The sequence below is a fragment of the Balaenoptera acutorostrata genome, chromosome 14 (genome assembly GCF_949987535.1).
Source record: "Balaenoptera acutorostrata chromosome 14, mBalAcu1.1, whole genome shotgun sequence".
NCBI classification, from domain to species: Eukaryota; Metazoa; Chordata; class Mammalia; order Artiodactyla; family Balaenopteridae; genus Balaenoptera; species Balaenoptera acutorostrata.
In genome coordinates, this window is record NC_080077.1 from 31,978,427 (window position 1) to 32,005,210 (window position 26,784).

At 37.9% G+C, this 26,784-nt stretch overlaps 2 protein-coding genes across 4 annotated transcripts in view; one reads left to right on the forward strand and one right to left on the reverse strand.

Annotated features, from left to right (window-relative positions):
- The window catches only part of MED23 (mediator complex subunit 23), a 45,182-nt gene extending 34,237 nt beyond the window's left edge, over window positions 1-10,945 (forward strand). For both annotated transcript variants that reach the window (XM_007190866.2, XM_007190867.3), the window contains 7 exons: window positions 926-1,162; window positions 2,141-2,306; window positions 2,868-2,940; window positions 3,745-3,959; window positions 4,623-4,743; window positions 5,490-5,621; window positions 7,316-10,945. In XM_007190866.2, the coding sequence (XP_007190928.2) occupies window positions 926-1,162; window positions 2,141-2,306; window positions 2,868-2,940; window positions 3,745-3,959; window positions 4,623-4,743; window positions 5,490-5,621; window positions 7,316-7,483 (1,112 nt within the window). In that variant the 3' untranslated portion in view covers window positions 7,484-10,945. The remainder of the gene's footprint in view (window positions 1-925; window positions 1,163-2,140; window positions 2,307-2,867; window positions 2,941-3,744; window positions 3,960-4,622; window positions 4,744-5,489; window positions 5,622-7,315) is intronic.
- ARG1 (arginase 1) lies at window positions 10,850-22,999 on the reverse strand. Of its 2 annotated transcripts, XM_057527716.1 has the most exons (9): window positions 22,932-22,999; window positions 20,023-20,062; window positions 18,314-18,386; window positions 15,407-15,581; window positions 13,428-13,587; window positions 12,104-12,198; window positions 11,663-11,767; window positions 11,297-11,433; window positions 10,850-11,051 (listed from the first exon to the last, which is right to left on the reverse strand). In XM_057527716.1, exons 1-9 carry the CDS (start codon window positions 22,994-22,996, stop codon window positions 10,885-10,887), a joined length of 1,017 nt encoding a protein of 338 aa, XP_057383699.1. In that variant the 5' UTR covers window positions 22,997-22,999; the 3' UTR covers window positions 10,850-10,884. The 2 variants fall into 2 exon arrangements, with proteins under 2 accessions (XP_057383699.1, XP_007190926.2); XM_007190864.3 differs by lacking the exons at window positions 20,023-20,062; window positions 22,932-22,999 and adding an exon at window positions 22,458-22,579.
- Window positions 23,000-26,784: the final 3,785 nt, after the last annotated feature.

The window sequence follows — 26,784 nt, forward strand, 5'->3', positions numbered from 1 at the left end:
GTCAAGGAAGTAGGAATTGGGCTTGACTGACCAGTTATGGGGAAAGTATCAAAAGAAAGAAATCAAGGACAACTCTAAAGTTTTGAGCCTGGTAACTGGAGCATGGTGAGGTCAGTGACAGAGCACAGAAGTCCTGGAGCAGCCGCTGTGGGGACAGGGCATACTTATCTGGGGGGCAGTTCTTCTTAGTCCTTGATCTGAGATGTCTCCCTTCAAAGCAGAAGTCTGAATTGCGTTTTAGCGCTGCAGAGTAGGTATGAAGTTCAAGGGAGCATTCCTTTAAAAACGCTTTTCTTCTGGATTGGGTAATGTATGCACATGATGCAGTGAAAAGTAGTTAGTCCCATCCCTATCCCCCAGCTAGGCAGTTTCTTTCCCTATCGGCAATCACTATTACCAGTTTCTTGTGTATCCTACCTTAAATACTCTAGAGTTGGTAGTTTATTTTTTTTCACAAATATTATGTAATATACACATTGCTCTGCACCTTATTTTTTTTTAACCTTTATAACATATTAGGGTCGATTATTTTGTATCAGTACGTACAAAGCTGCTTCATACATGCCATAATTGACCTAACCAATCCCCTATTTTTCACCATTTATACTGTTCTAATCTTTTGCTAGTATAAACAGGGCTGCAGCAACATTGCTTACACATAAGTCATTTTTGCAGGATAAATTTCCAGGACTGGAATTGCTACGTCAGAATGTGATGAATATCCTTCAGTATAAGCTGTGTATATTGTTAGAAGCCTTCTGCGTTATCCTAGAATAAAAATATTCATTGTATGCAATTGCCCAACATGTGAAATAGTTTTATAACCTTCTGAGCTGTTTTTTGGTAATCTTGAAAATAGAGGGTTAGTTTTTCACAGTTGTCAGTAACCAGGTAACATTGTAATGATCTGTTTTCTTCTTGGCAGATCGTCCAGTGACCTATTTGTATAACACTCTGCACTATTATGAAATGCACCTGAGAAATCGCGAAAGTCTCAAACGAAAACTTGTCCATGCAATCATTGGGTCGCTCAAGGATAATCGACCACAGGGCTGGTGTCTAAGTGACACTTACCTGAAATGTGCTATGAATGCACGAGAAGACAATCCCTGGGTCCCAGATGACTCCTACTATTGCAAATTGATTGGCAGACTAGTAGATAATATCCTTTTTACTGTGATTTTTCCAGACTCTTCAGAAATAACTATATGTTGATTTGTGTGAACATATATTATCTTTAAATATTCCAAGATTTTGATACATTCTAAGATTTCAATTTTTTAAGATCATTTTATTTGAAATGTTTTGAAGGTTTTGAAATCTTAAATTAGCAGCATTATGCCAGATAGGCAGAAATTTACTCCATTAAAATTTATATTTCAAAAAAGACCTTAGAGAAGAGATCTGTTTTAAAGAAAAAAAATCCTATTCCTAAATAGATGTACTATGTGTTATAGTACATACATCTGTTTGCCACTGGAGAACATAGAATTTTGTTGCTTTAAATAAATCCCTGAATGTTTTTTAAAACATTAATAGATAACAATAAAACCTTATTATTTTTTTTTTTTAGTGAAAGAGATTCTATATTGGTGTTTTTATTTCTTCACTTTTATGTTGTTTTAAATTATTAGCACACTGTGCTTAATATGTTTATACACCATGCCACTGTTTACTAGATAGAGCAATTTTACATAAATGGGCATGATTTCTTTTCCTATGCAAGGAATTATTTCCTGAAGTAAAAGAATTACTCACGAGAAAGTAATGTTCTTATTAACTTTCCTATAACTATTAAAAGAAAATAGGTTGATGAAGCCTACAGATACCTTGGTTGCATCTATAGCTATCATGTCACAGTTACAAGAGCCCACTTATATAAGACCAACCGTTTATACCTGTGGTTGACCACATGGTTGCTATCAGTACACTTAGGGCATGTCAAATTTATTTGTGTTTGGTTTGTATTGTTTGCCTCTTAAGCTCTCCGATAAATCACTTCTTGAGGCCTCATAATCAGATGCATTGGTAATCGAATGAGATGTTTACATGTGAAACATTTGAAAACTGTAAAGCACTATACAGATGTGAGCCTTTAATCTCAAAATAATCAAATAGTTATTGCTTTAATCATCTGCACCAATGGCTGGCAAATCTCCTGGTCCATTCCCAAACTGTGACTGGAGATTCAATGAGTTTCCCAACCCCGCTGCCCACGCACTGCATGTTACTTGTGTGGAGCTCATGGCCTTGGCTGTTTCAGGCCAAGATGTTGGAAATGCTCTTCTAAATGTTGTCCTGAAAAGGTGTGTATCCTGCTTCCTGCAATAAGATTCATTGTTTATTTGTAGGGAATGATATTTTATTTGGAGCTGTTTGGCAAACCTGCTGTCCCAAGGCCAATGCACGTTGAATAGTGACTGTCTTTTGGGTCCAGATCTTGTCTTTGTAATATAGATGAAATGGAATGAGCCCTGAACAGGGTCAGAAGACCTGGGTTTGTTCCCACTTCTACTCTTTATTAGCTGTTTGACATTTAATTTAGGAATAATGTTAACTTCTCACTAAAGATAGTCTTTCAAGATTCCCTTCTTAAAGACCAACATAAAGTAGGGGATAATGATTGGAGAAGAAGTATACATAAGTGAAATAGTCTTTTAGCTCAGCAACCATTGTTAAAGGAGACAACCAAAAAAAGAAAAGAAAAGCCTTATTTAGCTTTTGTTTATATTTTTACTCGCTAAAAATCCATTGTAGTTTTATTGAAATAGGTCAGTTGTCACCCCCCAAATGATATATGTTCTCAAAATAAGATCCATTGTCACTTTTATAATTTCACTCTTTTATTCTTTTTTCCCCACTAATAGTCAGCCTTTAGTGCCAAGAGAGAACATTACAGCATGGATGAATGCAATTGGATTGATCATCACTGCCCTACCAGTGAGTTAATCATTGTGATTTGTATAAGCTCGTCATGCAATTAATGAAATGTTTCATATTTTTTAAGCTTTCACGTTATTATTGCTTCAGAAATCTACAGTGACTATTTTGTTTGCCTTTTGCATCAGATCTAAATAAATCTACCTGACTTATGGGTCCCTGCATCTCTGGTCCCACCTTACCTATCCAACCTTAGTTTTCCCATTAAAATCTGATCTACCTTCAACCCCGTAACATGTTATGTATCTAGAGCCTTTGCTCCTGCAAATAATGCTTGTTGAGATATGTTTCAGGTAGTTCTGCCATGTAAGAGAATATATCAGAACCCTTATTCCTTCTGTCAGCTTCTCTAAAGCTTACTCATTCTCTGCTGGCTTAGGGCTTGCTTCTTCAGTGAAGTCTTCCATGACGTCTCCGCCCATGTGAAGTCTCCCTTCTGTGACCTCCACACGTGTCTAGTCAGCACCACACAGTTGTCTGACATCTTTGAATGTCAGTAATATTGTCTAAACCTGAGCTTTCCAAACTTGTTTGATTATGCACCTTTATGCATCACTTCTTCCTTGCACTCCTCCAAAATATATGTACACACACACACACATAGTTATGAATTACAAATGTGTACCAGTGTTATCTGTATAATAAATACAGGCAAAGTCAATTTACCATGTAGTAAATATCAGATACTAAATGAACTGGACATGAGAAAGTGCTATTATTTTAAGCTTTGGAGCAGAATACTGGGTATGGGGTGGAATACTGGATAAATGCTGTTTTTCACCGGGCTTTCTCCTGGTTTTAAAGGAGCCGTATTGGATTGTCCTTCATGATCGAATTGTGAGTGTTATCAGCAGTCCCAGCCTGACGTCTGAGACAGAGTGGGTCGGCTATCCTTTCCGCCTCTTTGATTTCACTGCCTGTCACCAGTCCTACTCTGAGATGAGCTGCAGCTACACACTAGCTCTGGCACACGCGGTGTGGCACCATTCTAGCATCGGGCAGCTTTCTCTCATTCCCAAGTGGGTGTTGTGATGTCTTAAAGACATTTCATTTATCATTTCGTGTTTGTTTTTTAATCGCGTTTATGCACGAGGTATATATCTCGTTCAGTAGAACAACTGAGAAGTGAAAGTCGTAAGTAGATTCTAGGTATCAGGAAGCCTCCTTTACTTCAGAATTGTTTGAATGAAATTAATTTGTATGTATAAGTAACAATCTGGTATCTTGTTTTCCATTACCATTTTGGGAGGCTTAGTCAAATGCATTCTTTTTCCAGAATATATCCCAAAAGTTGGCTTTTGAACTGCGTAACTAATATTAGGCCATCTTCTGATTTTTTTTTTTTTTTGACGGTATAATTGGTATTAATTAGATTCCCATTTCTTGAGAATGGCCTTTATATTAGGTTGGTTATTCTCTTTTTATTTCAAATAATTCACATTCTGTCATTCAGTAATTTTACTATTAGGAATGACTTCTAAATCTGAAGCAATTTTATTTCAATAATCAAATGAAAATAAGAGCCAGTGAGAGATGTGAGATTAATTTAAAATGTTACCAAAATTAAAGGAAACTTTTAAAAAGATTAGAAATTTTGCAAATACTCGGGTAGGCTGTATTAACAAAGTTCAAACAATTCAACTGATTTCAAGTAACAATAAATTTTTATTTTTAAATTTTAGGTTTCTCACTGAAGTACTTCTTCCTATAGTGAAGACTGAGTTCCAGTTGCTTTATGTGTACCATCTCGTGGGACCATTTTTACAAAGATTTCAGCAAGAGAGAACTCGATGTATGATAGAGGTAGAGTAAAATCTGGGTTTTCCGTGATAAGATTAAGTTCTAAAAGATATATTAAGATTTCTTTCCCAGTGTTTTTCAAACTGCATATCATTACCATTAGTAGGAAAATCATTTTAGTGGGATCTAAGAGCAATTTTTGAGGCCTTAGTGTCCCCATAACTTAGTATGCCTATAACGAGTTTGATGTGTGATGTGTTGAACTGGAGATGCAGGGGAGAATACCTGTCATCAAGGTTGAGAAGAAAGTTAAGGACGGAGAAGTGCATTTGAGAACATTCTCTAGTACAGAGGAATTCATTAAAATCATGGGAATGGTTGAAGTCAATCACCTATCACAAGAGTATAGATAAAAGAAAATGAGCCAGGAGTAGACCCTTAAAGTATGAGCCACCAAATGGAACTAAGAAGGTCCAGTATAAAGGCTCCCTGAGATTGCACATATCCCAGAAATTGAGAGGTGGTTTCTAGAAAAGGGATTGTCTAGCTCTTAAGTTTAAGAGAATACTATTAGAAAGAGAAACTGCATTTAAGCTCTATTAGGAGGCAGTTTGTAGCAGTCTGGATTCCATTATAAATGCAAGCAGTATCATATCACCCATGTGCATAGAGGTCTGTGTGATAGTGACAATTCTTCAACAAACATGTTATCCTCTGTGCTAGTCTTGTAATGGAGTCTAGCTGCATCAAGCTGAATTACTGAACCATTTTCTTACCATTTAAATAATTTTATATTATTTGTTAAATAGATTGGTGTGGCATTTTATGACATGTTGCTGAATGTAGACCAGTGTAGCACCCACTTAAACTACATGGATCCCATCTGTGACTTCCTGTATCATATGAAGTACATGTTTACTGGTGACAGTGTGAAAGAGCAAGTAAGTTCACTTTAATTATTTTTTAAGGACATTTAGTTTAGAAAACTTAAATACATGGCGGATAGACTTTTTTGTTTGGTTGAGTGGGGTTTTTTGGTTAATTTTTTTCTTTTAAGGGGACAAGGTTAATAGACCTTTTTAGGCTACGTGGCATATTACTCTGGACATAGTGTTAAAGTAAATACCTATTATAATTTCTCACACTTTTCCCCTTGATATTTGCAGCAAAACATCTGAAAAAGACCGGGGGGTTTATTAACAGTAAACTCATTAGGAAGAAACAGTACGGTATGGCTACTGAAAAGATCAGAGAGGCCTTGTGTTATAAGTGAAGCAGGGCCTAGTTTTCCCCCCAGTGATGAGGGTACACTGTGAGGACGTGAGACAAATCGCAGCATGACAAGAAGACTAAAACCGGGAGGGTCAGGAGAATAACTAGTGAAGGGTATTTGAAGGAACTGGGGGTGCTTAACTTGAATTTTTAAAGTCCTGGGGAATTAATTGTATTCTTACTATTTGGGCGTTGCCATTTGGAATAGGTTTTAAATTTGTTCTGTGTCACTTTAAAAGGTATACAAACTGGTGAAGTTAAAGGGAGGCACGTTGTAACTCGACATATAAAGAGCCATAAAAAATAAAAAAATAAAATAAATTTAAAAAAAATTTTTTTTTTAAAAAGAGCCGTTCCCTGGGAGAGCTGTCTCAAAGTGGAAGGGACCTCCTTAAATCATAACTGAGTTTCCTGTCTGTGGGAACCAGGATCTCAGCTGTTTTAGAAGGGTGGAGAGAGGGCAGATAGGTGGAATTAAGTGACCTCCCCTCCATACTTCAATGTTATTTCTCTCTAAAATGGGAAAGGAACATAAATTGATAGACGTAAACATATGACTCCTAGTCTGAGGGATTCGTTCCTTGGAGCTGGCGACATGGGGTCGGGAGGGTGTCGACTCCTTCATGCCTCAGCAAGATTGTCAAGTGGGAACCAATTCAGAAATGTTCTCGTTAGCATATTCCTTATATTTGGGCCTAAGAAACTTTGACACAAGGGGAATACAAAAAGGAAGAATTATTAATGGGCTGATCTTTCCTAGTAAGATCCAAAAACATTTGAGTAAAGCTAAGAAAGCTATGGAACTGCTTGATGTATTTATTCCTTTAAAGTTTTTTAAGTAAGAGTAGATCTAATATTATTTAGTTTGAATTCCAAGTGTAAATCAAAACCAAAAAGTTAGCTTTATAGATAAATGTTATGAACGTAAGTTATTCAAAGAACTTCGACATATAATCGTGCTTTATGCTTCCGTGAAGATGGTATCTTAAAAGGATGATCCCCTTGGTGGGTATGTAGAATTCCCTGTGTAAACTCTACTAGCTATCGTCAGTGGGACGACTGGCTAGCTAGGTAAACGAGTATGTCTTTGTAAGTGTATGCATACATAGATAGACGCGCATACACGTGTATACATATATATATAATGTGTGTGTGAGGGGCAACACATGTTTTTTCTCACGTAAGAGAGAAAGAGTTTTATCTGCTTCTGTTAAAACACAAAACATGCAGAGAAACATCTCATCCACCCGTTCCACTCCCTAGTTTATTGTCTCAGGATATGTGTAAATTGCTTCTTTAAAGGTTGGAAATTGAAGTTCTCTGGTTAAAATACTTTTTAATGTTTAATGTTTTCATTTTTTAGGTAGAGAAGATTATCTGTAATTTAAAACCAGCTTTAAAACTTCGTCTTCGATTCATCACTCACATTAGCAAGATGGAACCGGCTGCAGTGCCTCCACAAGCCATCAATAGCGGGTCTCCAGCACCTCAGTCTAATCAGGTGCCAGTGTCTCTACCAGTGACTCAGTGAAGTCAGGGTGTGCTGTGGTGAAAACGGACTCGAATCTATTAAATCTGAACATGATCGCGCTACATAGTGGTGGAGTAGAGGCAGTGATGTTCAGATTGTTTTATTCTGATTCAAGTGGTGAATCTGTTGACTTCCAACTCCCATCTCCCTATATTTTTGTCTCTAAGAGATAAAGTAAGCTGCACGTTGTTCATATCCACAACAATGTACTAGAGCTACCTAGGAATGGGGACATATCTGATCAAATGACTTTTACTAGGCACTCTCAATCTTTCCTATCTTGGCCATTGTTTTTTTTTTTTTAGTATTAATGACTTATTCAGTCTTAATACACTGTTTTAAAGGCACCACACATGTAAAATAGTTATTACAAATCCTTTTATACATAAATCTCTTTTGGTGTATCTGGGATAAGAGATTTTTGTCAAGTAAAGGACTCTAGATTTCATTGCATTACTGGAGCAAATAGGTTCATATTCTCTTTAAAATGGCTTAAATTTTTTATCATAGATTTCCAAGTAAATGGGCTAACATTTCTAGTGTAGATTGGCAAGTTTTTGCCTTTGCCGTGGACTTGAACTTACTATATGAAATGAGTTGGAAGTCATGTAAGAAAATAACATAGCTAGAAATGCATAAACTTAATAAAATCATCCTTAAGTGGTGATTCTTTCATCTCTGTTTTTAAAAATAAATCAATTGCTTTTCCAGGTTGACACTTTTACCTGACAAATGATGTGATTCTTTGAATTTTTATAGTCTTAAGGCTTTTAAGTATTTATATTTTTAAATATCATGTACATTTTGGTTCTTTGGAGTTTATTAGATTTTGAGAGACATACTGTTAATGAGGGGGGTGGCATTAAGATTGTAAAAGAGCTGAAAAATAATTAGTAAAATCTGTTGAAAGAATAAACTGTCTGATTAATTACTCAGTTTGAATGGGCATCTGCTGTGTGCCAGGCAGTGTACTGGCTGGATTAGAACAGAGAACTGAGCTACTGCCATGGGTTGTACACTGTAGTTGGTGACTGACATTGACCTAGGAATTAAGAGGTACATATTTTTTAAAAAAGAATTAGTGAAGTTTAACCAACTGTACTTCAAATTTTTATTTCCAAATACATTCCTCCTAGACCTTCATCTTCTTCAGGTTTCATATTATCATAATCACTAAATGTTTATTTGTCATGCAAGGACAGCTTAAAATTTATATAATGGTATAAGCAATTTTTCTAAGCTAATAATATTCTTAAAATTCTCCAGAAATTTTTTTTTTTTTTTTTTTTTTTTTATTTATTTTTGGCTGTGTTGGGTCTTCGGTTCGTGCGAGGGCTTTCTCCGGTTACGGCAAGCGGGGGCCACTCTTCATCGCGGTGCGGGGACCGCTCTTCATCGCGGTGCGCGGGCCTTTCACTATCGCGGCCCCTCCCGTTGCGGGGCACAGGCTCCAGACGCGCAGGCTCAGCAGCTGTGGCTCACGGGCCCAGCCGCTCCGCGGCACGTGGGATCCTCCCAGACCAGGGCCCGAACCTGCGCCCCCCGCATTAGCAGGCAGACTCTCAACCACTGCGCCACCAGGGAAGCCCCTCCAGAAATTTTATGCTAGAAATGATTTCAAGTATAACTCTTAACCTAGTCTCAATATATTCTTGCTGCCTCAAGGACTATATTGCTTTGAGATCCTAGAATGGGAATAATTGTAACACTGGTATTATACAACCATAATAAAGGGAAATGAAAATCAATATCACTTTCTTAAGGACATATACATTCCAATTAATTTTATTAAAAATTCAATTTTTCCTCTCTAGCTTAAAAAAAAAATGGGAATATGTTTTTCCCCAATAGGCTTTTAAGAGATTATTATTATTAATCAGAGACATTAATAAATACAGAAGCTTTACGTGTTTAGAATGCAGCTGAGGAAAAAATATTTATATCCATTACATCCTAAAATTTTTCTTTTTGAAAACTAATAGTAACTTTAGAGTAGCTATGTTCACTAGGCATTTCTGCAATGGTAGAAATAGTCTATATCTGTGCTGTACAGTACAGTAGTTAGTAGCTCCATGTGCCTGTTGAGCACTTGAAATGTGGAACTGAATTTGTTATTTTGTTAAGCTTTAATTAATTTAGCCACCTGTGGCTGCTGTATTGGATAATGTTTTCTAGAGTAAGATCCATTATAATTGCTCTTACCTAAAAGTCATTCAGTAAAATATTTATCCTACAAAGTCCATAGTGTCAACAGGTTTAAAATTCTGGGTTGCAGGCAAAAAATCAGATGGTAGAGGCTTTTTAACACATAAAGCAATTATAACAAGAACAACAATAAAAATTCTTTAACAGAGCCTGCTTCATTACCGAGTCCACTTTGAGTTCTATATAAGTTAGAGAAAAGGGGAGGAGTTTGCTTCCCTTGTTTTGATTATAGTTTATTCTAATTTATTTTTCCACTTCCTTCACTATATAACAGCCGAGCTGAGTTTTTAGGATGTTTAGGAGTTCAACAAATGAGACACACTGTAATTGCAATGAGTGAAAGTTGGGGCATTTGGAAGCCACAAATAATTTTAGGTGAAATCCCGATCTGAATTAGCGTATCTTAGAAATAAAATAGCAGTTTGATTTCTTTCCTCTTTCCCAAAAGACTATCATCTGAATAGCAGTCATGCTTAAAATATCAACCAATATCATGTTTGAGGCTTAAAAAAAGTAAAACATGGTCATCTAACAATAATGAAGTTGGAGACTGCCCAAGCCTTATGATTACTCATTTTATAGATGAAGGAACCAGAGCCAGAGAGTTTAAATAACTTCACCAAGGTCTTACAGTGTTTTGGGGCTAATGATTTCACTGTGGCTTTTTAATATTTATAGTAGTCTTAAGCAGGATGTGTGTGTATCTATGTCTGTGTGTGTGTGTTTTGCATGTATTTAGAAACCTATGTAGCAGTAACAATCTTACAAAGAGATAAAGAGAAAAGAAGTTTCTAGGGATTACAGCTTTGAACAACATGGATATATGGTCCCTTTTCAGGTTGGGTAGCTTTATCTCCTGAAATCAAGAGTTCCACTCTATGTGCGGGGGCTGATATAGGTGTTTATTTTTAATGCCAGCACATTTTTATTTGGAAATGAATGTGTATTTCTCTAACGATAAGGCTTTTGCCAAAATGGGAATATAAGCTTTTTAATTTCACAAAAGTTAGCATTTCCATATCTTGAATTTCATACCAAGAGGGAATTTATACAGTTTATACTAATTGTACTAATTTTTACCAAGGTAAAACATTTTTCTGAAAGACCAAATCTTTGGGAGGGTAACTAGAAGTTTAAACTAGTGGATTTGCTAATTATGTCGTTAACTGTGAGATTTTTCTATGACATTTCCATGTTTACTTAGGCAGGTTAAGGTAATCAGTAGGCTTATGGTTACCCTCCCGAGCAACTCCAAAACAAGCCAAGGTTATTGCTACTGCTGTGTTCACTGTCCGAGTTACTTCTTCTGGTGTCTTCCCCAGAGATGGATTCACTTCCATTATATCTAATCCTGACAGTAGCCCTACAACAACAAATGGAAATAATGTAATTTATTAAATAGTTGACATTTTTAATTTAGTACAGACTGACCTGAAATATTATCCGGGAATAGAAAGAGGTGTAACAACTGAAAACATTTCAGTCATTGCATCATGCAATGGACATTTAGGAAGTGTCCATTGGGGCTCGATTTTCAGATTTGGGAGGTATCAATATATATTGGCCAGGTATACACTTCCTTCTTTATTCACTCAGATTTTTACCTACCTGTTTTGTAAATTTCTTCTGTGATGTAGAGACCTTCTCTGTAAGACAGACCTCCCTGGACTGGCGTGCCAGTAGCTGGTGTGAAAGACGGGTCCAGTCCATCAACATCAAAGCTCAAATGAATTGGCCTTTTCTTTCTTTTAAGAGGTGGGAAAGGAATTCAGTTTAAAGTTGGTGGTTTAATATTTCGTAGAAAAATACAGTTCTTACTTTGCTTTATAAAAAGTAACAACCCAGTGAAGTTCCATGATTGTACTTACTGGCTTTATTAATAACTTACATTGACCAGTGTCAGTAGCAAGTCCTTTTCATAATATTTATGTTACACACATACAGACACACATACACACACACAAAGTATCATACCTTCCTAGTAGATAGCTGAATGCTTCTTCCATCACCTTGCCAATTCCCAGTTTATCCACTTCAGTCATTGAAAAGTATTTAATTCCCAGAATTTTCAAAATGTAGCTATGAAAGAGGATATATTAATCTACAATATATAAGGAGGCTGACCCTATGCCCTCTTGTTTCCTTTTAAAGAAAAGATCAGTGTGGTGAGATTAAAAAAATATCTAAGTTTGGTGAACTGTATGTATATATCAATATATTTTTAAATAGCAAGTCAAGGTAAAAATCACCTGAATACATACACATATATGTATGTACATGTATACATGTAAATATATGTAGATATAGATATATAGACTTGGTGCTGAAAATAATTTTTTCTCATCGGCTCGACCAGCACACCTAGCAAGAGAAAGGACAAAAAGGAAGATAAGTCACATCAAGGAATAAACTTACTGTTCCCCAGGGTCCACGTCTCTCAGGCCGATATACACAATATCTTTGGCAGATAGGCAAGGAGTCACCCAGGAGAATCCTGGGACATCGGGCATCTAGAATTGCAATGGTTCCATTGGGTTATATATGCTTCTCTTGAGCAAATCTTACATTGAAAGTTAAGGACACTTGTTAGATTGCGTGTATCTTGTTTAGAGCATAAATCTCAGGGAAATCATTAAAATATAATACAAAATTAAGAAGGAAGTGCCTGCCCGCCTGTGCTACCCTTGTTTGCTTTGGCCTTACCCAGCTTCACCCTGTGGCCCAGACCTAACCTGAATCACTTGTCAGCATTTACCTGCCCTGCGCCCCATTTCCACTCCGCCCTGCTTTCCTGGAACTCTTCTGTAAAGAAATCAGTGTGCTTCCATTACTTTCATAGCTTCCTTCTTTTCTTCTCTTTCTCAGTAAAGACTTAATCCAGAGGGTGGTTGAGAGCGGCTAAGGGAAATTTTCGATCAGACCTTTGGTTTGACCATATCTTCAGATGTCCTGGAGCCAAGCTTGGCTATTCCCATGAGCTAGCTACACATTTTGCAAGCCTATCACTTTGGTCATCTGTTTGGAAAACATTGTTGCCAACATTTAACATTAAGGAGGTTTTGATCCCCAAGTATCATCACGACGGCCAATTTGCTACAGTTGAATCAATAAAAAGTGTTTTATTGATATGCTACAGCATATCAATAAAATTATGAACCACAATGTTAAATCTTATTCTGGAATTTCATCTTAACGTCTTTTAGAAAAGAAGTTTCCAAGGAGGAGGTAGTTCTTCCTCTTGGGATTTAGATATATGCTTCTCATAGTAAAGACGTTAAATAATAAACCACCATAATCCTCATTTGAAAACTCCATTTTTGAAAAGGCCCTATGATGTGGAGGGGACACTTGGTAAGAATGAGAGGCTATGGGGTTGGTAGTAGAAGGAGGAGGTGCCAGGAGACCAGTTCTGGTCCTTGCTGCACATTTGGTATGTCTGTTAACCTCTGAACCTCTGTTAACTTGCTTATAGAGGATTCCTCTCTGCCCCACCTACTAAAAAGGGTAGTTTAAGAATCAAAAGGGAAACTACATATGAAGTCAGTTTGCAAACTATCAAGTAAGGTCGAGGTACAGAGCCTCACCACCTCTATCCGCCCACCCATTGCTTATTGGCTGCCCAGAAAAAGGTTTGAGAAATTAATCAAGAAGATGGCACAGGGGTTCTTACTTCCCTTCCACCTCCTGAACTTCTGCTAAAGATAATTCTTTTGTAACAAAATACCAACCAGTGGTTTACCTTTCCCTTTAGTTCCTTCAGGAGGAAAGATACAGGTTGTCCATGTAAGTTCCCAGTTGTGGTTGTCAGTGGAGTGTTGATGTCCGTGTGAGCATCCACCCAAATGACACAGAGATCTGGGTGGACCCTGGCATGGCCAGAGATGCTGCCAATTGCCAGACTTGAGAGGAAAAGAAGTTTGGACATCAGGTTTGCAGTATCATTATCTATATCATATCATAAATGCAATATCCTCACCTGTTTTTCCTTGAAGTCAAAGTGGCTAATATTTCTGAGAGGTTTTAAACTGGAGATGCCAATTAAACAATTATAACAATAGAGAAAGTACAGCTTATACTTAATATTTACTAACAAGTTATATTTATTCACTTCAATGGCATTACTAATAAATCTGTAATTTTTTTCAAAACCACCTTCTAATAAAATTGCAAATTATAGTTTAACTAAAAATTAACTGTGTGAAAAGACAGTAGCCACACAAGAAATTTTTTAGCATGAGACACCACTCAACTCTCAGGGTTAAATCGGGCTCGTTTTCTGTACTCTCATCTCTCTTGGTAAATACTAATTCTCCCAAGTGAATTAGGACAGAGTCCTTCCATTTTTCTTAAAATCCAATTCTTTTACAATTGGGGAGCATCACTCAGAAGGCCTTACATCCACTTCAGCCAGTGTATCCTGGGAGCTCACTCACTCAGATCCTCTGCTGGAACTTTCTAGTCTCCTGCTACGTGTTTAAGGACCCGCTCTTAGCCAGATCCAGAACCCTCAAAGTTCATCTCAAACATTCCAAGCTCCAGAAAACTTGCCGGAATGAAAATGCTAAGTAATATTTTACACAAAAGTTAAAAGATCAGGATTTGCCATGCAATGCTTGCATTCTCCCATTTGTGAATCTTCAGGGATCCTCCAGAGAATCGTGCACTTTCAGATTCTCAGAGTGGAAGCAGTCGTTTCTTGATGTTCAGGTATTGATGATTCAGCTTGATGTTTGTCTTTCCCTACAGGTTTCTTTTCCTTTGGCCTTTTGCCACTTAAAATTTCCACTTACAAATTTTTCCACTTAAAAAAGAAAGTGAACTCCAGTTTCTCAATGGCAGTTTTGTCACAGAAGCCCTGGTAACACTTTGGCTTTAGGGGAGAAAACGGAGGGGGGTGAAGTAACTGACTCTTGCATGGAGAGCTATTGTAGTGTTTGTACTTTTTATCTAATTATACTTCTTCCGATAACATATCGTGGGACCTTGAGAGTAAACATGGAAAGACTCACATGCAAAAATTATCTTTGCCACATTATTTATAATGGTGAAAATTTGAAAATAACCTGAATATCTGAAAATATGGATATATATAGTGATATCATACCTTGATGAAAAATTAAGCAACAGTAAACAATTATGCTTGTATACATCATGAAGTAACATAAGGAAATTTGTAGTGTAGATTAAGAACAAAACAGGATAATACACAATTGTTAAAATCATACACAAGGAAAAAATTATGGCAGGAAAGAAGTATGCCAGATTTTCAAAATTCCAGTACAAACGGTTGTTAGAGAATTACAACTGCCATTGTTTTTTCCCTTTTATATATGTGTGTGTATTTCAAAATTTTTACAATTATTAACTTTTATAATGGGAAACACCTGCTTTAATTGTTGACCTAAATGAGTTGTTTCTATTATCAGTAATCAAGTACAATAAGCTGACTATGAATTTCCTCAGTGCTTATTTAGAAATGTAAGCCTGAACATTTTGCCGCAATCCATTCATATGTCATGTATTTTCTGCTGTTATAAATCTGTGTTTCTAAAATAAAGTAGTAACCAATAAAATTAAAAGAAAAAAAAGACAGAAATTTTGGTTTAAAATATTGATCAATGCTCTCCCTTCCTTATTTTCTCTCTTCGCATGGTTTTGGTGATACTTCCTTTACAGTATTTGTGCCAGACTTCCATAGAGATAATCATTAAAAAAGACCTGTGGTCTCCGCCCAGTACAAGGCTGGTCCTTCCGTTCCTCTTGATTTCTGCCACCACATCAGCGAGCTGTTCACTTGCTTTTCCCACAGACCTTGGATTCTTCACCATTTGAAAGGGACTGTCATTAGGGACATCAGCAAAGGTCAGGGCCCCATAATCTTTCACATCACACTCTATAATTAAAATTAAAAGTTTCAGGTTACTAAGTAAAAAAGGAGATCACAAAACAGCCTGTAGGATGATTCCAATTTTACCAAATAGGTGTATTTGAAATTAAAAAAAAAAAAAAGTCTGGAGTGGCTGTAAAAACTTGTGAAGGTGAAAACCTTGTCCACTGTTGCCTGACAGCATCATTCCACCTTTGCTGCACACCCGTGCCTGCTGTATACTGGGTTCTCTGCAAATATCGATACTTCTTGAATCAAGCCAGTTAGGCTAGACGCGAAAGTGTAACAGTGATAAGCTGGTTTGGGCTTAATGGGTGGCATCACTGTCTTGGTCTCTGTCTCTGTTTAGGTGCTGTCTACTTTTCTACAATAAGCATGTTTTGTATATGTAATGAAGAAATTGTTTTTAAAAGAATATGCAGGGCTTCCCTGGTGGCGCAGTGGTTGAGAATCTGCGTGCCAATGCAGGGGACACGGGTTCGAGCCCTGGTCTGGGAGGATGCCACATGCCGCGGAGCAACTAGGCCCGTGAGCCACAACTACTGAGCCTGCGCGTCTGGAGCCTGTGCTCTGCAACAAGAGAGGCCGCGACAGTGAGAGGCCCGCGCACCGCGATGAAGAGTGGCCCCCGCACCGCGATGAAGAGTGGCCCCGCTTGCCGCAGCTAGAGAAAGCCCTCACACGAAACGAAGACCCAACACAGCCAAAAATAAATAACTAAATAAAAAATCCTTCCCTCTACTTAAAAAAAAAAAAGATATGTATACATACATATTTATGCCCAGAAGAAAATACACCAATATTTTCTAAATTTTCTTACACTATATTAACAGCCCGTGGTTTCAGTCCAATCTGTCACCAGCTGAAGCAGCTCAGCTCCCTGCTCTGTCCATTGTACCTGCCTCATAGTGGGACTGTCTGAATTAAATAAGAACGAATGATTAGCAACGAGCCTTAAAGCTTCTGTGAGGTCAGGAAATAAAAGCTCTATTATTATACTTCTTTAATAAAGAAATTGCAGCTAGCCCAAAGTTTCTAAGGACCTAGGTCACTCCCTAAAAGGCCCTGTTTAGGCTTCAATTTACAGAGCTTCATGTGGTATAAGTACAGTGTTCTGAACTAACCAGTCATTGTACGCTGTAGTCATTAAATGTCCGTGTGTATCCATGATTCAGTAACACCTTCAAGAGATTCAACCTGATATAAAATATGACCAAATTATGCTTGTTAACAGAGGGACTAGTCTAGTCCATTTCCCCAAGCCTTCTGTTCTCTCTTGGGGTCTTTTTTTTTTTTTTTTGGCTTTATGAGGTATAATTGTTATTCACTAAAATTCACTCACTTTAAATGTACAGGTCAACCAGTCTTAGAAATATCTACAGTCTTGCAACCATCACCATAATCAAGATTTAGAATATTTTCATCACCCCCTAAATTCCCTCGTGCCCCTTTATGGTCAATCCCTGCCCCACCCTCAGGCAACTACTGATCTTTGTCTTGCTATGCTTTCGTCTTTTCTAAAATTTCATACAAATCATACAGTTGGCAGTATTTTGTGTCTGGCTTCTTTCACTCAGCATGATGTCTTTGCCATTCATCCATGGTCTTGCCTATGTCAGCAGTCTGTTCCTTTTTATTGTTGAGTACTAGCCCATAGTATGGATGTACCACTTTTTATTTATCCATTCAACGGTTGATAGGCACTTCGTTGTTTCCATTTCTTGGCTTTTATAAATAACGCTGCTACAAACATTCAGGTAGAAGTGTTTATGGTATATGTTTTCACTTCTCTTGGGTAAATATCTAGGAGAAGATTTGCTGGGTCAAGAGGTAAATGTATGTTTATTTAAGAAACTGCCAAAGTGCTTTCCAAAGTGGCTGTATCATTATGCATTCCCACCAGAAATACACGAGGGTTCCAGTTGCTCCATATCCTCCCCAACACTTCATCAGAGTTTTAAATATAAAGATGACGTTTACTTTAGCCCATACTTTTAAAATTATATCACTTTGCATTTGCATGCTCGTATATATGTATGTATATGTATATGTGTACACATACACTCATATACACACCATGCAAACACTAGGTACTATTATTATTATTATATTACTGTTTTATTTTCTTTCCTTTTACAAATAGGGGTCCTCTTGCTAGTAGTGTACTTCCTGCTGCCCCTGGCTTTTCATTTTCGATTCCCCTGACTCCCCTACCACCCACCCCCAGTTCTTGCACACACACATTCTCTTATACAAGAGTCTGGCTGGAAAGACAAAATATCTGAGTGAAGATATTCATCCAACAGTATTTACTGAGCATGCTCCCCATTGCTGCTTTTTTAATAGGATGTACTTCTAAGGTTATAGCCAATGCTGCAATTCTGTGGTATAAATGTCACTCCAGACACACCCTCTTTTAGCAGGAGCCTGGTCATTCCTTCAGAGTGAGAAGGAAATCAGGCTGATCTTTCAAGTTAAAAATTACCTTGCTTAAACTAGTGGTTACCAGTGGGGAGGGGCAATGTAGGGGTAGGGGATTAAGAGGTACGAACTATTATGTACAAACTAAGCTACAAGGATATATTGTACAACACAGGAAATATAAGCCAACATTTTATAATAACTATAAATGGAGAGTAACCTTTAAAAATGTGAATCATTATATTGTACATATATGTAACATATTGTACATTAACTATACTTCAATAAAAAGTAATTAATTAATTTTTTAAAATTACCTAGTTCTTTAAGTTTCTCAAGCAGACCAGCCTTCCTCAATACTGTAGGGCCTTCTTCCACCCCTCCTCGTGGCTGAACAATTAAAAAATAGAGTAATTCAGACATTATCATGACCATCTGATGCCCACAATAGGAACCCTTTTCATTAATCAATTGAAGAGTAACTATCAATTTTTGAATACCTACAGAGTCAACAATTTACATTATCTCATTTAATCATCACGGCAAGGTAGATTGAATTACCCCTATGTCAAATATGAAGATCTAGAATCAGAAAGGTTATATAACTTTCCTAACAAGTGGGAGAGCCTTAGTTCACATCCGCATTCTTTAGATTCCAAAACTTGCATCTCCTCTTCTCCATCACACCGTGTTACCAGCACAGTGAACACATATTTTGTACAAAAGCACTCCGAGAGATGGAGATACAGTGATTAAAAGGAGAGGGCTTCTGTCTTTGAGTAACTAACAAGCTAACAGGGGATTTGGATATTTAATCCCAATTACAGTACTTAGAGACTTGCTTCAACTCAGATACAAGATTCATAACCACAAAAACAGGATGATCGTAACTCTGCCAGGGGCAGAGTGTGTCAGAGAAGTCTGCGTGGAGTAGGCTGATATTTCTGCTGAGTCCTGCAACGTGAGTAGGTGTTCAGGAAAATAGATAGGGTGATAGAGAAACTTTGCAAACCAGGGGAACAGCTTGAGTAAAAACATAAGAAAAAAAAAAAAAAAGAGCGTGGCATGAGAAAGACCTACTTGCAGGTCCTCACGGTGGTAAGTTAGGGCTCTTGGGGAGAAAGCAGGCGGCAGGGAAAATCATCACCCAGGAGCCGAAACCACAAAACTAACCCAGTATTTCAAGTTTTGACCTGCTTAAGCACAGTTGGCACAATTCTACCTTTGCTCATTTTACATCAGGGAAGCTAACACGCTTCTTCCTGGCCATAAGTCTTCTCCAGCCTCCTGGCAGATTAGCCATCTAAAGAACCGGTTCGTGCATGTGTCTCTCTGATTCTAATTTCCAACAAGCCTTTTCAATACAGGAGGTTACTTTGTGTTCTCAGGGGAGAAGGTGTGCCAAAAGATAGGTGCATCTATCCCCAGGATTGTGCTGTACCACCAAACTAAGCAGATATTTCTTCCCAGCTCAAATTCCCGGATGACTTGCCCTGGCTGCCAGGCAAATCCTTCATGTCAAATTCCTGTCCCTGGCAGCCAGGGACGCCCCACGCTCAGCCGGACACATTTGCTCCTTCACTCCACTCCTTTTTTGTATGACTCCCACCCCCTCTCAAGTAGATACAATTTCTCCTTCTTTAAACTCCAACAGAGTGCTGCTTGGCTCAAATTTTGCCTTGGTTTTGTGTGTGTTTTTGTCTTTTCTCCATTATTAGATTTCAGTCCGAGTTCTTCTACACTTCCAGCACTGTATTTTGTAGTACGGAGCTGACACTTAGTAGATGCTCAGAAATTGTCAATTTGATAAAACTCCCTGCCCTTTTTCCCTCTCCCTTTCAAACTTTAGAACAAATCTCATACACCCCTTACAAAGGAACTTATTTACAAAACAGAAATAGACTCACAGACATACAAAACAAACTTATGGTTACCAAAGGGGAGATGGAGGAGGGGATAAATTAGGAGTTCGGGATTAAAATACACACACTACTATATATAAAATAGATAACCAACAAGCACCTACTGTATAGCACAGGAAACTACACTCAACATCTTGTAATAACCTATAATGGAAAAGAATTTAAAATTTACATACATATATAAAACTGAATCACTTTGCTGTACACTCAAAACTAACACAACATTGTAAATCAACTATATTTCAATAAAAATTTTAAAAATAATAAAATAACACCATTCTGAACTTTAAGAATTATAAAAAAACAAAACAAAACAAAACAACAACAAATCTTATACACCCCTTAGTTGATACGAAAGTGCTCCCTCAGTATCTGTAGAGGATTGGTTCCAGGACACCCACCCTACCCCACCACCTCCCCATCCCCCCACCCCTACTCCCCCTACCCCCTGCCCCCTGCACAGATGCTCAAGTCCCTTACATAAAATGACATAAATATATTCCAGATACAGAACCCACAGATATGGAGGCCCGGCTGTATATTTATTACAACATCACAGTCGATCAATTTCACAGAGTGACACTTTTTAGCTTTTTTTTTTTTTGGTCTGATTCAAACTGCTTCTAATGATTGGTCTTTCCTCATTGTTCTTTGTTGGCTCTACTGACTTTGAAGCTGGGCTCCATTCCCTAACTGACCACAACTCTAAGATCCTCCGTAGATCTAAAGATGCACCAGTGCAGGTCAGGAGCACAGGCTTTGGTATCAGACAGTCCTGTCTGGAATTACACAGTCAAAGCTGTGTGACCTTGAGCAAATTCTCAGACCTCTCTGAGCCTTAGTTAACTCAACAGTAAAATAAATATAATACCTACTTCATTCTTTGCCACCACCTCCTCCCCTTAACCACTGCCCTGCAAGGGAATGGAGTCCTTTTTCAGATTCAACCTTCTAGCCTTTTAATCCTCTCCTTTGCCTATTTATCCAACTTTACCTCCTTTAGGTGAGGACAGAAATTTATATGTTGGCCATTTTTTTCCCTTCTATGCTATGGCTTAGTGTAGAAAAATATCTCTCTCTGAGTCCTTACTATCATGAGACAATAAACTTCATTCTCATGGGGCCATGTTTTAATAAGGAAGAGCTGTAGAAGGCAGGAAGGAAGAATTATGGAGAATGGAAAATGCATCTGGCTATATTTCAAAATATTATCCCCTAGAGTGGCTGTTATTATCAGCATTTGGCCTTCTGCTGAGGTCCAGGAGTCAGAGCATATTCAAGCCGTTTCCTCCCTTCCTTCCTTCCTTCCTTCCTTCTTTTTTTATCAGTCATTTCAGTGCTGTCTTTGTTAGAACCTGTCCCAAGAATAGGTGAGCACATTGTGGATTTTGCAATTACCCCCAGCATTAAAAGAAACACTTCTTTGTCAGCAAAATGTCCCTGTGTTTCAGGAGAGACCTTTGAAAGATTTCCAGGGAAAGTGAAGCAGTATTGACTGACAGTCCAAATGCAGTTTGCATCTCTAACCTCCGACCTGTCCCAATTTGTTTTGTAATAAAAAAGCCAGAGTGCAAAGCAAGAGTTCAAAACTAAGAGAAGAAATACATTGCTCAGACGGGCAAAGAGAAAGTTCTAAGAAACCTGAGAAACCCCATTTAAAACAACCACAACCACAAAAAATAAGCCTGGGAAGGTGTCAATTCACACTCTATCCTGTTTGTTTTTGTTTTTGTTCTTCCCCATCCCTCCTCTTTTAGCACAGACGCTTACAGGAGTCGAAGATATCTGTAATCTCATTAGATTTACCTGAATGAGTGTGCCTGGGCAGGAAAAAAAAAGACTGTATATTTACGTGTTGCTGGCATGTTTTGGAATCTGGGAGTTTGATAAATTCATTAGTCCTTTCAATGTGGTCAACTTGCAGGTGGGTTTCCTTTTTTGTTTTTCTTTTTTCCTCCCTCAAAGAGAGGTGCACAGGGACTCTACCTAGTCCATGAAATCAGTACTTTTATAGAATCATGAAAGCCCTAAAATAATATAAATCACTCACAAAGTTAATAAATCAATAATGTTTAGGTTATCCACATTTTTAAATTCTAAAGGTTGCTGCCCGTCTATGGAATTTTTCTAGGTGTTAATTACATAACTAAACAAATGTGTTTTCTTAAAATTCTATCTCCTTCTACATATACACAGTAACACCAAAAGCAACGAGAGCACGGAAATCTGGATGAGTAGCTACAATGAAGAAAAAGTCTATTTCCATTCAAATAAAAATATTTTCTCTTAAAAAAATAGGAGGAAAAATTCAGCAGATTTAAATAAAATTAGCTGTGGCTGAGATTAGGAGCCATAAGAATAAATGGATTTGTGACCATAATTATACAATGATGCAAAATGGTGAGAGGACTTTAAAATATAGATTTCAGGTCAGGTTGTATCAGGGAATTTAACTAACCAGACATTAACACCTTACTAATTTTGGAGTTCAAAACTTTCTCATAAATTCCGGTTATTCAAAGCCAGGGTTTTTACTCACCTGGCCCTTTGAGAAAGGAGCTCCGATGACCCCTATGGATTTTGGCTTGGAACTCATGCTCCAGCACTGCCCACCGCTGCACCCAAGGTCTCGAGCCAGTCGTCACTCTGCAACTCTCAGTGACGGAGAGCACATATTTTTTTCTATTTATAATTGAGTTAAATCTGTTTACTTTATTCTAATGAGGGAGACTGGCTCCACCTACTGAAACAAAGCAACCGTCAAGTGGAAGTCCAGCAAGTTCATACTTGGAATAACTACGAGTCCTCCGGGTCTAGGTCTCTAATTTAAAGTGAGATTATTCCTGTAGCCAGTTCACACCCATTTGACAAAGCCAGCTGGTGACATTAATCTTTCCTAACCACCACTATGATTTCCTAATCATAATTATATTTTCTAGTCATAATTAATTAATCAAAACCACAGAAGAAGTGCTATGGTTCTAGCGGTGCAAACTCAGGGCATGGCACTTACCTCCTCCAGGTCTTTGCATCCTCCTGTGTCAAAAGGGCTGGGACTAGCAAAATGGTCTCCCACATCCCTTCCAGCTCTACAACCCTGAATTCAGTTTTCACTCTGGGATTAATAGTTAATCCACGAGGCACACCTCATACACCACCAGAGCACAGTCTCAGGGAAGGCATATGACTTCCTTTTCTGATTATTAATTAAAGAAAAAATTAATTGCCTGATTAATAACCCAGAAGTGTTACCATACTAATTTTGAAATACGATATGTGGGAAAGTAACAGTTATTGGACTCATAATATCAAAATGAAATAGAGATGCAAAAACAGCCACGACTGAGTTTTTATCATGTGCCAGATGCTGTTCTGTTTTATATGATCTCATTTAATCTTTATGTGACTTTTATGACCAGTCTCATTATTTGTGTTATTTTACTGATGAAGCAACTAAAGCTCAGAGGGGTTGTCAAATGTCACAAAGAGGAAGAGTCATGACACAGTCATAGGCATTCTGGATCCACCTAACCACTGGACTTACATTCTAAATGCAGATGAAGTGTCAGCTATGTGTGCCTGTCAGACCAGTGTGTAAGATCTTATAGAAAAACCCAAATGAACTTTTTGGCCAACCCAATATATCCTAGATTTTTACTTGGGGTATTTTGTATAGCTAAGTATTAACCTCTTATGGTTTCACACTGCAAATAACTTTTTCTAATCTGTCAGTAACCTGATAACTTTATATATATGTCATCACTCAAGATTCTTATTTTTGAAATAGGCAGTTGAATAATTTTTTCCTTATGCTTTGCACTTTGGAAGTTTCATTAAAGTCCTTTCTACTCCAAAATCACAAATATATATTTCTGTATTTTCTCCTATTTGCTTTAGAGTTTATGTTTCACATTTAGTTCTTTAATCCATCTATACCCATCTTTGTACATTGTGTAAGTTTTCCAACTCTATTTTCCCTTGTAGAGTCCATCAGTTTCCTCAACAACACCCACTGAGCCGTCCTTCCATTTTGCCTCATGGATTCGAGTGGTATTTCCCTCATGTACCAAGTTCCCCTAGACACATGGGCTCTTTCTTCTGATCCATTGGCTTATTTACCTGTGGCTGTACCAGGTCCACACTCTTTGATTATCTTGGCTTTACGGTATATCTTACCATTCTTTGGTTAATAGTAACATTTTGCTCTTCTTTTTCAAAACCGATTTAGCTATTTTATGAGCCTCTGTTCATCTACATATTCAGAATAAGTTGTTGGGTTCCTTAAAAAAAATCCTGCTAGGATTTTCACTAAATTTGTAGATGAGTCCATAGAGATTTGATACCTTTCAGGTTTCATTGTGGGTGTATTATTTTCACTCTAACATCTGAAAGTTCCTTCTATATCAAGCTGAGGTTGCCTTCTTATTACTTGACCTGGTGATTACAACCCTTCAATCCAAGTAAAACACACTATCCCTTGGCTTCATGTCTTTCTTGCATTCTCTATTGTTTAGCCTGTATATCCCCAAATACCTCACCAGTTTCTTATATTACATGATGGCTACTCTCCTTCAGGTCATCAACTTGGTCATTCCCTTCAAAACATCTTCTGGCTTCCCTATGGCCTCCTTAACTATGTGATTCCATCCAGAGCCAAGTGCACACATCCAAGTGTAGATGGAGTCATCTAGCCCATCAAAGACAAATTTGGTAATGCTTGACTTTCCAATTCACTGATAAAAATACTGAACAGGGCAGCACCTATGAAGGAGCTCCTTGGTATTCCGATGGAAACCTCAGCCCAGATTGCCATAGTTCCATTAATTAGTCATGGATCCACAGGTACAGCTGTTCCCTCAATTCCCAGCTCAACCACTCCATCTTGGCTGTAAGGATATCATAAGGAAAACTGCCAGGTATGTCAATAAATTCTTGCTGCACTTTGCCTGCTACATTTTGTCACTTACCAGTCTGACTTCCCTGTCAAAGGTGATGAATGGACCCTGAGAGACACTCTCTTCTTGGTAAACCCATGTTGACTTCTAGTGATTACTGTTTCCTTTTTGTTGTGAACATAAACCATCTTTTCGATCTCCAAAGCTGTCATCTCAGGACTTCTAAAGGAAGAAGACAGAGGACATCTTACGTATATCATCCTATCAGAGCTCCAGTTTTTCCAGCTCAATCCTTTCACTTATTTTAGAGTGTACATATTAAGTTTTTAAAGCCCTTCTCCTAGTAATACAAACCTCTTATCTAATATCTCTCCTTCTCTCCCTCCGTCTTTCACTCTCTCTCTCTGTCTGTCTCTGTCTCTGTCTCTCTCTCTCTCTGAAATCCTATCTAGCACTTTCCTGAAGGTGGGACCACATCTTATTTGACTTGGATCCAAAGCCACTAGAATGAGGTTTGACACATAGGCCCTTGTATTAGTTGCCTAGAGCTACCATAACAAAATATCACAAACTAGATGACTTAAAAGAGCAGAAATCTGTTATCTCATAATTCTGGAGGCTGGAAGTTGGAAATCAAGGTGTCGCAGAGCCATGCTCCTCCTGAAACCAATAGGAGAATCATTTCTTGCCTCTTCCTAGCTTCTGGTGGTTTTCCAGCGAACTTTGGCATTCCTTGGCTTGTAGATGCATCACTCGAATCCTCCATCTTCACGTGGTCTTCTCCCTGTGTCTCTGTGTTTTCCCATGGCCATCTTCTTATAAGGGCACAGGTCATATTGGATTAGGGCCCACCCTACTTCAGTATGACCGCATTTGACTAGTTATACATGTATGCAATGACCCTATTTCCAAATACGGCCACATTCTGAGGGACTGGAGATAAGGACTTCACCATATCTTTTGGGAACACAGTGCAACCCTTAAGAGCCCTCAGCTAATGTTTTTGCAATAAAAAGAAAGGATGAATAAATAAGTTCCATGATGAGAGAAACCAAAAAATCATATAGCTCTTACCCTCTACCTCTTTCTCTTTCTAAGCCTTCAAACTGTGGCCCATCTCTGCACTGTCCTTTCATCAGCCAACTAACAAACAAGACTCTCTTCCGATGAAGCCCAGGAGTCTTAGCGCTTTTATAAAGAACTAGAAAGTACAAAAAATCCAAAGGACTAAATCTCTAATGAAGTGATTTCAGGGAACCATTTTGTTTGATGTATTGCCCAAACTTTTTTTTTTCTTCTAAATATTTTTGTATTGTGTACATTCTTTATATTTTGTTGTAACATATTATTTGAGAACAGAATTCATTAAAGATTTTCTTTTTCTTTAAGCCATCTCTTACTCAGGAAGTGACCTGAAGGGCTGGCATTGGAGCCTGTTTCATCTCGGTCTGGGTCAGGACGGGTGTGAGGGGTGTGGGTACGACAGCAGGGGGGTGGGTCTACGATGTATGTGCTACAGATGGGACATTCACACTCGGCACCAGTGTTTCCAGCTTGGTGGTTCTTAAGCTTTCTTGAATTACTGAGTGTTCTTTTTTTAAAAAATTTTTATTGGAGTATAGTTGATTTACAATATTGTGTTAGTTTCTGCTGTACAGCAAACTGATTCAGCTATACATATACATATATCCACTCTTTTTTGCCCAAACTCTTTAAACCCAATACAATAAGAAGGGGCCCGCTCCTGGAACACTTTGATTTTATAGAAATGTTCAAACTAATGATCCCTGGTACGTTACCTAGTCATGTCTCTAGGAAGGAAATCTTCTAACCCTTTGAGGCATGCTAGAAGCTTAAGCAGAGTGGGCGGTCATGAAAGAAGCTTCACTCTGAGTGTCTGGCTCATGTCACTTCATGACTATGTGTTTATAGCCTCCTCCTCTTTCTTTGCCTTCCTCTCTTTACCCGGTC

What these genes read in the sequence shown, in the direction of transcription:
- ARG1 (XM_057527716.1), bottom strand. Translation starts at nt 22,996, where the DNA reads ATGTGGGAGACCATTTTGCTAGTCCCAGCCCTTTTGACACAGGAGGAT. An exon ending in GTAGTTTCCTGTGCTATACA is followed by an intron (nt 18,387 to 20,022) that starts GTAGGTGCTTGT and finishes TTAATTGTTCAG; the next exon opens with CCACGAGGAGGGGTGGAAGA. An exon ending in TTCAGCTATCTACTAGGAAG is followed by an intron (nt 11,434 to 11,662) that starts GTATGATACTTT and finishes ACCTCTTAAAAG; the next exon opens with AAAGAAAAGGCCAATTCATT.